The sequence below is a fragment of the Crocuta crocuta genome, unplaced genomic scaffold, assembly GCF_008692635.1.
Source record: "Crocuta crocuta isolate KB4526 unplaced genomic scaffold, BGI_CrCroc_1.0 scaffold228, whole genome shotgun sequence".
Lineage (NCBI taxonomy): Eukaryota > Metazoa > Chordata > Mammalia > Carnivora > Hyaenidae > Crocuta > Crocuta crocuta.
This window is the reverse complement of record NW_027532820.1, coordinates 1,580,676-1,593,569: the sequence shown is the minus strand read 5'-3', so window position 1 is coordinate 1,593,569 and position 12,894 is coordinate 1,580,676. Positions and strand designations below refer to the sequence as shown.

The 12,894-nt window shown below is 41.7% G+C and overlaps 1 protein-coding gene across 2 annotated transcripts in view; it reads right to left on the bottom strand.

Annotated features, from left to right (window-relative positions):
- Positions 1-12,894, bottom strand: part of MKRN1 (makorin ring finger protein 1) — a 30,286-nt gene that overhangs the window by 7,471 nt on the left and 9,921 nt on the right. For both annotated transcript variants that reach the window (XM_077781012.1, XM_077781011.1), the window contains one exon: positions 5,907-6,035. In XM_077781012.1, coding sequence (XP_077637138.1) covers positions 5,907-6,028 — 122 coding nt within the window. In that variant the 5' untranslated portion in view covers positions 6,029-6,035. Of the gene's footprint in view, positions 1-5,906; positions 6,036-12,894 lie in introns of those variants that run through there.

The following is a 12,894-nucleotide window of genomic DNA, read 5'->3' as shown; positions in this document are numbered from 1 at the left end:
CAGAGCCTGACGCGGGGCTCGAACCCACGAACCGCGAGATCATGACCTGAGCGAAAGTCAGACGCTTAACCGACTAAGCCACCCAGGCGCCCCCCTGGTTTCAACATTTTAAATTGGCTGGAGAAAAAGACCACGTTAGGACAAATGAAAATTATATGAAACTCAAATTTTAGCCTCCCAAAGTTTCAGGGGAACACAATCACATCTATTAGCTTACGTATTATCTATGGCTGCTCTTACCTGACAAGAAACCATATGGCCTGAATAGCCCACAGAACATTTATTTTCTGGCCCCACACAGAAAATGTCTGCCAACTTCTGCTTAATAAAAGGACTTTCACATCTACCGGATTCAGCGTCCAGGACAATGTCTTCACTACAATTATTAAGTTAATTTTTTAATGAATTATCACAGAATCAGTGACCTTATAGTCAAAGTATTAAGTGAAGAAATAATGCTGAGACAATACTGAAACTAATATTGAGCTTTTCTTTCACATCTTGCAAAGAATACTTATTGATATAGGATTAATTTCTATCTAAGGAAGTTGAATCAATATTTCTTCCAGTTCTAAGTAAGAGATTGGCTACTTCCCACCTCCAATCATTTCAAAGTCTGGTGTCTGTCCTTACGTATTAAAAAAAAATTTTTAATGTTTATTTTTGAGAGAGAGACAGAGACAAGAGTGTGAGTGGGGGAGGGGCAGAGAGAGGGGGAGACACAGAATCTGCATCAGACTCCCGCCTCTGAGCTGTCAGCACAGAGCATGACACAGGGCTCAAACTCATTAACAGAACCCTGAGATCTTGACCTGAGCTGAAGCCCAATGCTTAACCCGACTAAGCCACCCAGGCACCTGTCTCTAAATATTTTAATTTATGGGATCCAGTGGGTCTATAGGGAAAAAGCCTGCCAAAGGAAACAACATCTACCATAGCATAGGTTGTTGACTGTCAACCAAGGCAATATAATCTTTCTCCACAGGGGGTCAGAAACAAGGAGGGAGGGGCACCTAGCTGGCTCAGTTGGAAGAACACGAAACTCTTGATTATCAGGGTTGTGAGCCCCACATTGTGCAGAGGTAACTTAAATAAATAAAAGAGGGAATTCTAATGGCATTCCTGCAATGTATACAACAAGCTCTGAGCAACGAAGAATGGGCCTCACTAAGTATCAGGGCCACCATTAGGAAACACTGATGCAGTACTTTCTTTGAACTGCTGGAACTAGGCCTTTACCTTTCATTATAAACTATCCCTTCTGTGAGGAGTTCAATTATTTGAAATCTCTGCGCACTGGCCAAGTTGTATTTCAAAATCCCTACACAGTAAGAGTGAAGAAGTAAGTTTAAATCTTCCAGGTATGATTTTAACAAGAAAATAAAGTCTTGGAACAAGTACCTCCATAAAATCCCTTCTTTAGCTAGTCTACAATCAGTCTTTTTTTCTTCATGTTTTATCTATTTTTGAGAGACAGAGTGTGAGTGGGGGAGGGGCAGAGAGAGAGGGAGACACAGAACCTGAAGCAGGCTCCAGGCCCCAGCTGTCAGCACAGAGCCTGATGCTGGGCCTGAACTCATGAACCGTGAGATCATGACCTGAGGTGAAGTCGGATGATTAACCGACTGAGCCACCCAGGTGCCCCTAGATTCAGCCTTTTAACGATCACCTACTGGGGTGCCTGGGTGGCTCAGTCTGTTAAGCGACTCTTGATTCGGGCTCAAGTCAAGATCTCAGGGTTTATGAAGCTAAGCCTCACGGCAGGCTCTGCGCCGACAGCGGAGCCTGTTTAGAAGTCTCTTTCCCTTTCTTCCTCCCTCTCCCTCTGCCCCTCCCCCACTAGGGCTCTCTCTAATAAAGCCAAAAAAATGATTGTCCCAAACAATAACCAAAGTTTCCTTTTAGGCAGGCTGTTAATTCTACCTAGTCCCAAGGGAGAACAGGAAATGCCACTCGGGCCGGCAAAGCTACCTGAAAAATAAGCTGATTAACACATACAGCCCAAGCCTTAGCTTGGATTTCTTTAATTTTACCTAATTTTTCATTCATTCCACCTGTATGACCCAATCAGATGAGTACCTCTACTGAAGAACCTCATCCATTAACTACCCGTACTTTCCCTCCTCCTGCCACACAGCACACTCTCCACGACCCCGAGTCTCTCATCTCTGATCTGAGCATTTCCTCTCCCTGGACAGAGTTTACAAGGATTCTCAACGGAATGGCTAGGCAAACGTCCCGGCCGCCCTACAATCAACTTGGCCTAGAACACCTGCAGAGACCATCCTACTGTGAAGAGTTGCTCGTCTGTATTGAGTATGATAGAGCTCAACCCCCCCTTCACAGTGTGACTAACCACGACAAACCTGGGGCTTCTGAAGGAGTGTCACTGTGCCATTTGTCCCCTCTCCAGTAATACTTCAAGGAAAATATCAGCAAAGAGCAAAATGATTGACTTAAGCTCAGATACCAGACGTTCCATTTCTAAGCTCCTAGTCACATGATAAACTTTTATTTTTCTGTCCTNAGGCTCCAGGCTCTGAACTGGCAGTCAGCACAGAGCCTGACGCGGGGCTCGAACCCACGAACCGCGAGATCATGACCTGAGCGAAAGTCAGACGCTTAACCGACTAAGCCACCCAGGCGCCCCCCTGGTTTCAACATTTTAAATTGGCTGGAGAAAAAGACCACGTTAGGACAAATGAAAATTATATGAAACTCAAATTTTAGCCTCCCAAAGTTTCAGGGGAACACAATCACATCTATTAGCTTACGTATTATCTATGGCTGCTCTTACCTGACAAGAAACCATATGGCCTGAATAGCCCACAGAACATTTATTTTCTGGCCCCACACAGAAAATGTCTGCCAACTTCTGCTTAATAAAAGGACTTTCACATCTACCGGATTCAGCGTCCAGGACAATGTCTTCACTACAATTATTAAGTTAATTTTTTAATGAATTATCACAGAATCAGTGACCTTATAGTCAAAGTATTAAGTGAAGAAATAATGCTGAGACAATACTGAAACTAATATTGAGCTTTTCTTTCACATCTTGCAAAGAATACTTATTGATATAGGATTAATTTCTATCTAAGGAAGTTGAATCAATATTTCTTCCAGTTCTAAGTAAGAGATTGGCTACTTCCCACCTCCAATCATTTCAAAGTCTGGTGTCTGTCCTTACGTATTAAAAAAAAATTTTTTAATGTTTATTTTTGAGAGAGAGACAGAGACAAGAGTGTGAGTGGGGGAGGGGCAGAGAGAGGGGGAGACACAGAATCTGCATCAGACTCCCGCCTCTGAGCTGTCAGCACAGAGCATGACACAGGGCTCAAACTCATTAACAGAACCCTGAGATCTTGACCTGAGCTGAAGCCCAATGCTTAACCCGACTAAGCCACCCAGGCACCTGTCTCTAAATATTTTAATTTATGGGATCCAGTGGGTCTATAGGGAAAAAGCCTGCCAAAGGAAACAACATCTACCATAGCATAGGTTGTTGACTGTCAACCAAGGCAATATAATCTTTCTCCACAGGGGGTCAGAAACAAGGAGGGAGGGGCACCTAGCTGGCTCCGTTGGAAGAACACGAAACTCTTGATTATCAGGGTTGTGAGCCCCACATTGTGCAGAGGTAACTTAAATAAATAAAAGAGGGAATTCTAATGGCATTCCTGCAATGTATACAACAAGCTCTGAGCAACGAAGAATGGGCCTCACTAAGTATCAGGGCCACCATTAGGAAACACTGATGCAGTACTTTCTTTGAACTGCTGGAACTAGGCCTTTACCTTTCATTATAAACTATCCCTTCTGTGAGGAGTTCAATTATTTGAAATCTCTGCGCACTGGCCAAGTTGTATTTCAAAATCCCTACACAGTAAGAGTGAAGAAGTAAGTTTAAATCTTCCAGGTATGATTTTAACAAGAAAATAAAGTCTTGGAACAAGTACCTCCATAAAATCCCTTCTTTAGCTAGTCTACAATCAGTCTTTTTTTCTTCATGTTTTATCTATTTTTGAGAGACAGAGTGTGAGTGGGGGAGGGGCAGAGAGAGAGGGAGACACAGAACCTGAAGCAGGCTCCAGGCCCCAGCTGTCAGCACAGAGCCTGATGCTGGGCCTGAACTCATGAACCGTGAGATCATGACCTGAGGTGAAGTCGGATGATTAACCGACTGAGCCACCCAGGTGCCCCTAGATTCAGCCTTTTAACGATCACCTACTGGGGTGCCTGGGTGGCTCAGTCTGTTAAGCGACTCTTGATTCGGGCTCAAGTCAAGATCTCAGGGTTTATGAAGCTAAGCCTCACGGCAGGCTCTGCGCCGACAGCGGAGCCTGTTTAGAAGTCTCTTTCCCTTTCTTCCTCCCTCTCCCTCTGCCCCTCCCCCACTAGGGCTCTCTCTAATAAAGCCAAAAAAATGATTGTCCCAAACAATAACCAAAGTTTCCTTTTAGGCAGGCTGTTAATTCTACCTAGTCCCAAGGGAGAACAGGAAATGCCACTCGGGCCGGCAAAGCTACCTGAAAAATAAGCTGATTAACACATACAGCCCAAGCCTTAGCTTGGATTTCTTTAATTTTACCTAATTTTTCATTCATTCCACCTGTATGACCCAATCAGATGAGTACCTCTACTGAAGAACCTCATCCATTAACTACCCGTACTTTCCCTCCTCCTGCCACACAGCACACTCTCCACGACCCCGAGTCTCTCATCTCTGATCTGAGCATTTCCTCTCCCTGGACAGAGTTTACAAGGATTCTCAACGGAATGGCTAGGCAAACGTCCCGGCCGCCCTACAATCAACTTGGCCTAGAACACCTGCAGAGACCATCCTACTGTGAAGAGTTGCTCGTCTGTATTGAGTATGATAGAGCTCAACCCCCCCTTCACAGTGTGACTAACCACGACAAACCTGGGGCTTCTGAAGGAGTGTCACTGTGCCATTTGTCCCCTCTCCAGTAATACTTCAAGGAAAATATCAGCAAAGAGCAAAATGATTGACTTAAGCTCAGATACCAGACGTTCCATTTCTAAGCTCCTAGTCACATGATAAACTTTTATTTTTCTGTCCTTACTAATTTCCTAGTAAAATGCATGTCAGGACCTAACATTAATATCCCACACATCATTAATTTTAGTCTCTTGAACTCTTTAAGAATTTGAACGCAAGCGGTGGCATAATCCTTTTCTCATACAATGCTAAAACTGGCTGACATTCCCAAAATGTCTTACCTACTGTGATGGCGTAAAGTATGTCCAGAATTCTCTGCTACTACGACATCGGGTGGAGCCCAATGTCTCTCCCCTTGAACGCAGGCTGGACTTGGGGACTTGCTTGTAACAAGCATAATACAGTGGAAAGGACTGTGGGGCTTCTGAGACTAAGTCATAAAAGGCATTGTGGCTTTGTGCTTGGCTGGCTCTCCTGAATCACTTGCTCTGGGGAAAGACAGCTGACAAGCATGAGGACATTAAGCAGCCCTAGGGAGAGGAGGGGTCCACGTAGTAACAACTGGGGTGTCACCAGCAGTGTGAGTGAGCCATGTTAGAAGTGACCTTCCAGTCCCTCGAGACTTCAGAGAGTGGCAGTTCTGGCAGCAATCTTCACTGCAATCTTTGGAGTCTCAGAGCTAGAACCACCCAGCTAAGCCACCCCCAGATTCTGACCCCCAGAACCGTGAGAGTATGTCTGTGTTTCTAAACTGCTAAATCTCAGGGTAATTTGTTTAATATCAACAGGTAACTAAAACGTGTGTTTTCTGAATTGTGATTTCAGATTGTGGTACCAGTTCAGTGAAGACTAATCAATTCTTGGAATTAGGTATCTTATTCTCACCTTTCCCCCCAGTCTCTCCCAATCCACCCTGAACAAAACTGATATGAAAAACTTTTACCTGCAACGGTCTCCGTAAATACAGTATCCTCGCTGAAAATACTTGCACACGACACCATACGGACTGTCAGAGAGGTCATGCGAGTAGCGACAGTTATCTCCTTCCTTACAAACCCCATGCATGAAATACCTGTGAGAAGAAGAACCACAAAGTCAGACCTAAAAAGTCTAGAGCCAGGGAGGCCTGGGTGGCTCAGCTGGTCAACTGTCTGACCTCGGCTCAGGTCATCATCTCACGACTATCAGGCTCTGTGCTGACAGCTCAGACCCTGGAGCCTGCTTCGGATTATGTGGGTCTCTCTGCCTCTCCCCTGTTTGTGCTCTGACTCTGTCTCTCAACAATATATAAATATTAAAAAATAAATAAAAAGTCTAGAGCCAGCACTAAAAGAACCTGTGACCAGTGTATCAGTAATATACTAGTACTATTACTAGTATATAGTATACATGTAATATATTCTATTACATGTGAAATGAACATAGAACATGTGGAATTAGACTGTATGACCACAAGATTATCCATTATGGTACCACAGGGAGGCTACCTATGCATATCATATGTGCACCAACTCAGATTTAAACTTTGAGATCGGCATTAATCTTATCTTTGCAGGGGTTAAGTCTGACCACTGTTCTCCTTTTACAGTCCTGAGGAGGTAGCTTCCTGTTTTCCACTAACTTTAGCCATAATAGCAGCTCTTTTAAAAAAAAAAAAAAAAAGAAAAAAAAAAAGATAAAGAAGAACCAATGCAGACCAGAATTGGTCAGACTATTGTAGGTTTCACTTCAAGAAACCATTTTAATTCTTTCAAAGCCACGTGTGAAAATACGAAACAAAATTTGCTGCAAACAGGCAAAGGGCAATTGCTGTTAGTAGGTTGTTCCTCTGCCTTAAAGGATTGATTACGTGTGTACCTACAGCAGTTTCCAAAACACCAAGTATCACAGTAGGAATTACGACTTAGCTCCTAAGGGAACCTGGACCAGGCAGCATTGGTACCACCTGCAAATTCACTAGTAATGCTAACGTTGAGACCTTACTGCCTATGCCTATCTATAAAATCAGAAACTGGGGATACTGCAGGGTGGGAGGGCAAGCAGCAATCCATATTTCTCTAAGTGTAACTATGTGGATTAGGGGAGTAATATAGGTCTTATTTTTTTATTTGTAGAGAACCCTGACCGTGTCAGGTGAGTACAACCACCATCCCCATCCTCCATCTTTCCATCACTGACTTGTCAGGCTTTGTTTGTTTGAATTCTTTGGCCTGCGGTGCCTGGGTGGCTCAGTTGGTTAAGTGTACTTTGGCTCACATCATAATCTCAAGGTCTGTGAGTTCAAGCCCTGCATCAGGCTCTGTGCTGACACCTCAAGCCTGGAGCCTGCCTCAAATTCTGTGTCTCCCTCTCGCTCTCTGCCCCTCCCCCGCTTGCACGGTCTCTCAAAAATGACTAAAGATTTTTAAAAATGTTTAATTCTTTGGTTCTTCCTTACCAGTCTTTCTTTGGAGCACAGTATTGAAGATTTAATTTTGGAAGGCCACAATGCCTCAAATATGCATCTATGTGCAGCTGGCAGAATAAGAAAATGTGCCTATTTTGTGGGTGTAAATATGACAGGCCTTGCAGAGGACATCATTATATATCCAAGAGTGTCATGCAGTTATCTACAGCTGGTAGTAGTATAGTTAACAGAAAGCCCAAGTCCCTTGCCCACTGATGTGAACGGTATGTAGAAAATATTCAGATTTACCTAAGGAACTCTGAAGACGTTCCTTCAATTGAACTGCCCCCAAACTGAAATGTGTAAAGTTCTATTCAGTAATTACCTGCAAGTGAACCTTCTATCTGACAGCAGGTAAGATGGCAAGAATGTAACATGTTGGTGGAAACAGTTAAAATAATCAAGATACTGAAGTGCATATGACTGCGGTCCATTAACAAAATATAAAAATAGAATTGGAAGTCAAATTATAACTATGATTAACCTAAATTTCAACCGTTATTAGGTTTACCATAATCTTAACTCAGGTCTGAACTTTTGGTCAATTACAGGGCAACTTTGAGTTAAACCAGTTCTATCAGTAGATAATTTCCAACTGCATAAATGAAGACAAACATACACACCCAACACCTAAACAAGCCAATGATAATTACATTGTAATTACCACTACAGTATAATCATGCCTCAAAGCATTAAAGATAAAGTATCTAGTTGGTAATAGATTATACAGTGTCTGCCTGAATACATTTGTTTACTGTCTCATCCCAAGTGGGAATTTTCATTTTTAAACACAAGACAAAGGTTATCTATACCTTCAATATTTCTTTGGGACCAATCTTAAGTCAGAGATACAATTTTAAGTTTTAAGGCTTGATAAATCCTCTAACTATAGAGATTTCCAGCTGGGAAGGTAGCATCTAAATACTCAGGCGTAAAATTTTAGGTTTGTTTTTAAATCCCATTTGCCAAGCTTTCATTCATTCAATTGCTGCACTTGGGTTTACGACCCTCTTCACTATGTCAGATTCTGTCTTCCACCACTCCCTCCCTGACAGCTAGCTGCTGACCGGGACTCGGGTTCTTAAACCAGTTGCTTCACTAAAGGAGCTCTCCTCCCTACAACCTGCACCTTAACGTTCAGCAGGGCACTTCCTTAGCTCCTTGGCCAGACCTGCACCATCATTTACTTGCTGACATCCATGAAGGGGAAAAGCTGATCTTGAGAATCCAAAATGACAGTGAAAAGTCAACTCAAATAGACTGAGCCGGCCAGGGACTCCATCAGCAGCAGGAAGGCTCACTTGCTAGCTTTGTCATCTTTAGTCTCACCAATCTTTCTAGTTTAGAACTTGAAAAAAGGGGCAGTATGTGTGAATGAAGTAACTGCACAGGGCCTTTGTTACTACTGCTCTTGATCCCTTACATCTGCCTTCCACATCTGCCCTCTGCCCACACCCACACCACACTTGGTGACCGTACTGGTTTCTGTCCATACCTGGGGTCAGAGGTGCCCGTGAACAAATCAGTTCAGAAAGAAGGCAAGACACCTAGAGGTCATGCCACGAGAAGATTTGAAGTTAACGAGACTAATCTAGCCAGAAAACAAAGGAACAACATTTTAGGAAACCATTCCTGACAAGGTGAATATATGCAGAAAGCTACACCATATATCTGGCTCAACGAGAGGACAGAGAAAAAGAACCGCCCAGCAATGAAAGAAGTGGCTGTGGTTCAGAACTAGCAACACGGAAAGGAATTCAAGCAGACACAAAATCACCTGATACCGCGGAATCACCAGAAACACTAGAATACAAGCCCTAATGAGTTACTAAGCATTAATTTACATGGGGTTTTATTTTTCTTGTCTTTTGTACCTCAGTGGTATGAACACTACTGGTATACCCAGAATTATATGCCATCCTCACAGTGAAACGCCTCCTTACCAATCCATTTCTAAGAGACCATGATACAACAGTGTAAATTATAACAGAAAGTGGAAAAAGGCAAGCCTCTCCCCAAAACAAAACCAAAGTAAATGCTTTTTTTAATTTATTTTTTTAATGTTTCATTTCTGAGAGAGAGGGAGACACAGAATATGAAACAGGCTCCAGGCTCTGAGCTGTCAGCACAGAGCACGACGCAGGGCTCGAACCCACAAACCGTGAGATCATGACCCGGGCTGAAGTCAGACGCTTAACCAACTGAGCCACCCAGGCGCCCCTGCTTGTTTCCTTTTTAAATGCCACCACCCAAATTCACCTTGATGTCGTTGCCCAGATTAAGCCTCCTTTGGTAAAAGGCTGGGCCACATGATTTCTAAGGATCCTTTAACCTTTAACATTGTCCAGGAATAAAAACAAATATAATCAACTACAATCTACCTAACTGCTGTTTATCTCTTGGAAACCTAAGCATGTTTGCCAAAATACATTACAAAACCCCAGTATTAGCTTGTGAGGGTACAGGAGAAACAAACAATACACTCAAAGTGCCTCTAGACACTGTAACAACTTATCTGTAGATTTACAGAAATTACAGAATGAGGACTTATTTGGCATTTACCACTTAACTGGCTGGCATTTCTTACAGTGATATTTAATTGTTGATGACTGCATGTACGCCGTTTCTCAAACTAGGCTGTAAATTCCTGGTGGTTGAGGACCATGGTTTTCTCTGTTTTTTTTATGTCCTACAACACGTATACAAATAATACTTACATATTTGCTTAATAAAAACTGTAGAAGACACCTAGGTGTCATGGCAAATCAAAATGCCAGTAGCAAATTAGTTTTCCTTAATGAGCTGGGTAACTTTTTCAATGCCACCCTTTCAAAAAAACCCACATACGTTGCAAGTAATAAATTTCACAATGGATATCACAGCACTTGCATAGAGACTTCCTGGAGTAAGTTCCTTTATTTCTAAGCTATACTTGCATTTATAAAAACAAACAAAAAAGCTTTTCAAAAACAGAAATAAAAAAACACTTTTTTGTTACATTATATTCAACTGCCAAAAGTTACCTACCACTGTAGAAGAATTCTAATAAAAAGCAGTGTCTAAGTTCAAAATTACAATGTATTCTTCTAAGTATTATTTTAACCCCACACTCTCAAAGAAGCTAAAACCAATAGCCTATTTCATAATATTCCTCCAATTAAAAATATGAAAAATGGCCAGATGGGGGCAGCATAACACAGTTCTTCAAGAAAGGTATACGTAGTTAGGTTCTTCTTAAGCTGCAGAAATAGAACACAACGAGATAGAACTTTGAGAAATATATTAAGAAAGTAGTAACCAAAAAAATATACGAATGACTCAGAACAATTAAAAACAAATATCCATCAAACGGAAAGGGGGAAACAACCTGTTAAGAGGANTCTCTAAATGCTAGACATGAGAAGGAAAACAAAAACACTAAAAATACAGCACTCTCTTGCATTCAAGGGAGATTTCGCTTTCAAACACAGTAAAAATATTTATAGTACAGTGCATTTCTACGATTCCCTTGAACATCTAGCATTCATTCAATCTCTTGCTTAAGCACTAACACTTATTTAATGAATAACTGAAGGCGGTGGTGTCAAGAAACTGTCCTTTGTCTCTGCTAACTTACAAGTTTGTTCTCTTTTTTAAAATGAAAGCAGAGGAATCCTTGAGCACATGAAGCGGGGAATTTTAGGTGTGGGTTTCCCAACATCAGCTCAAGCATTAACCAAGTACAGATAATGATAAATGAAATAGGGTCCCTACTCTGAGCTCTGAGTCTGCCATAAATGAAGACATATTTGACATACTCCTATCCAGAGCAAAAAGATGTTTTTTAAAAACAAGAGATTATGTTGGTACCCAGAACAACTGAAAACAATGTCAAATATTAAAATCCAAGACAAATCAACTAACCTATACTTTTAGATCACTTTCTCCAAGTAGAAGTTACAAGTTTATATAAAAAACAAAAACGAGTACATCTAAGCCTGTAGCTTTCACACAATGCCTTTTCAAAATATTAGATTACTGAGCTGTGCAAAATTTTTAAATAACATATTATTGGTTCATGGGCAAAAAATTCCCACCAGTCCAGGGACAATCTAAGATTCACTCAAAGGTACTAAGGGCAGGCAAAAAGGAATGATTAGTCTGGTAAGCTATTTTGAATTCTGATACTATACTGGTGAGGAACCAGAAAGAACAAGGAAAGTGTCTAACAGAGGAGAAAGTGGAGTGTAGAAGTGACCATGAATTCTGTGCACTGCTGTAAAGCTGGGTTCAAGGTACAACTGCTAGATAAAAACGAGGAAGTATGGGAATTTCAGGTTGGTGATGGGTGTTCAAGACTAGACTGTACTGAGACTGGGGACGGCAAGAAAAATCAAGGCATTGTATGGAGTTCTTAAAAGAACTCACATATTCAAGAAAACATTATTTTCAGCATATAGAAGTAGACTGGGACTGCAGAGTGATGGGGCTAAAAGTTCAGGAATATAAAAGTTTACACTGGCTCTTTTATTTTTAAATGAACCAACTACCACATATAAATCAACTACAGCACTGGAGGGGAAAAAAATGGTAAACGGACCCGAATAACTGTTTCCATGAATAGGAATTTTTAAAATTCTCTTTCTTAATATACAAATGACAGAAAAAAGAAGCATCCTAAAATAGAAGCATCCTAAGATAGCTTTTATGCTTCTCCATCCCGTTGCTGAAAAGAAACGTAATTAAGCTTATTATCCATGCCTTCCATGTATCTTCAAGAAAGAGAACGCTTCAATATCGCTGTTAACACCAGGTCAGTGAGTTCTCTAGGTTATGGATATTCTTACGTATTGCATGGAAATTATCCCACTCTGGTGCAAACCGGCTTTTCAGGTGGATTTTTTTTTTTCAACCGGTAGAGAAAGAAAAGCTTCTGGTCGCTATNGAAAGAGAACGCTTCAATATCGCTGTTAACACCAGGTCAGTGAGTTCTCTAGGTTATGGATATTCTTACGTATTGCATGGAAATTATCCCACTCTGGTGCAAACCGGCTTTTCAGGTGGATTTTTTTTTTCAACCGGTAGAGAAAGAAAAGCTTCTGGTCGCTACTTATCACTTCTAAAAAAACCCAGTATAACATCCAATTAAATGCACTCATCCTTTATGTACGGTGCGATCATTTTTTCCATGCGTACACACACACGTATCTATAACCGCCATCCACTAATTATTTTTCTTTTCAAACACTTGCATCTGAGACACCAAACCAAACCGAAACCTCTCTCCTCCGGGAGCGACAAGCTCTTTGATTCCCCTTGAAAACTAAGATGCGTGTATTTCAGAAGAGAAAACATTTCGCCGCGGAAGGGGAATGCAGCGCATACAATTTCAGGAAGGGGAGAGGCACCCGAGCCCCGGCGCTCGGTACTAAGACAAAGCTCGGAACCGCCAACCTCAATAAACATACAAAGAAGAAATAACAAAAGCTACTTCTCGGGTGGGGCG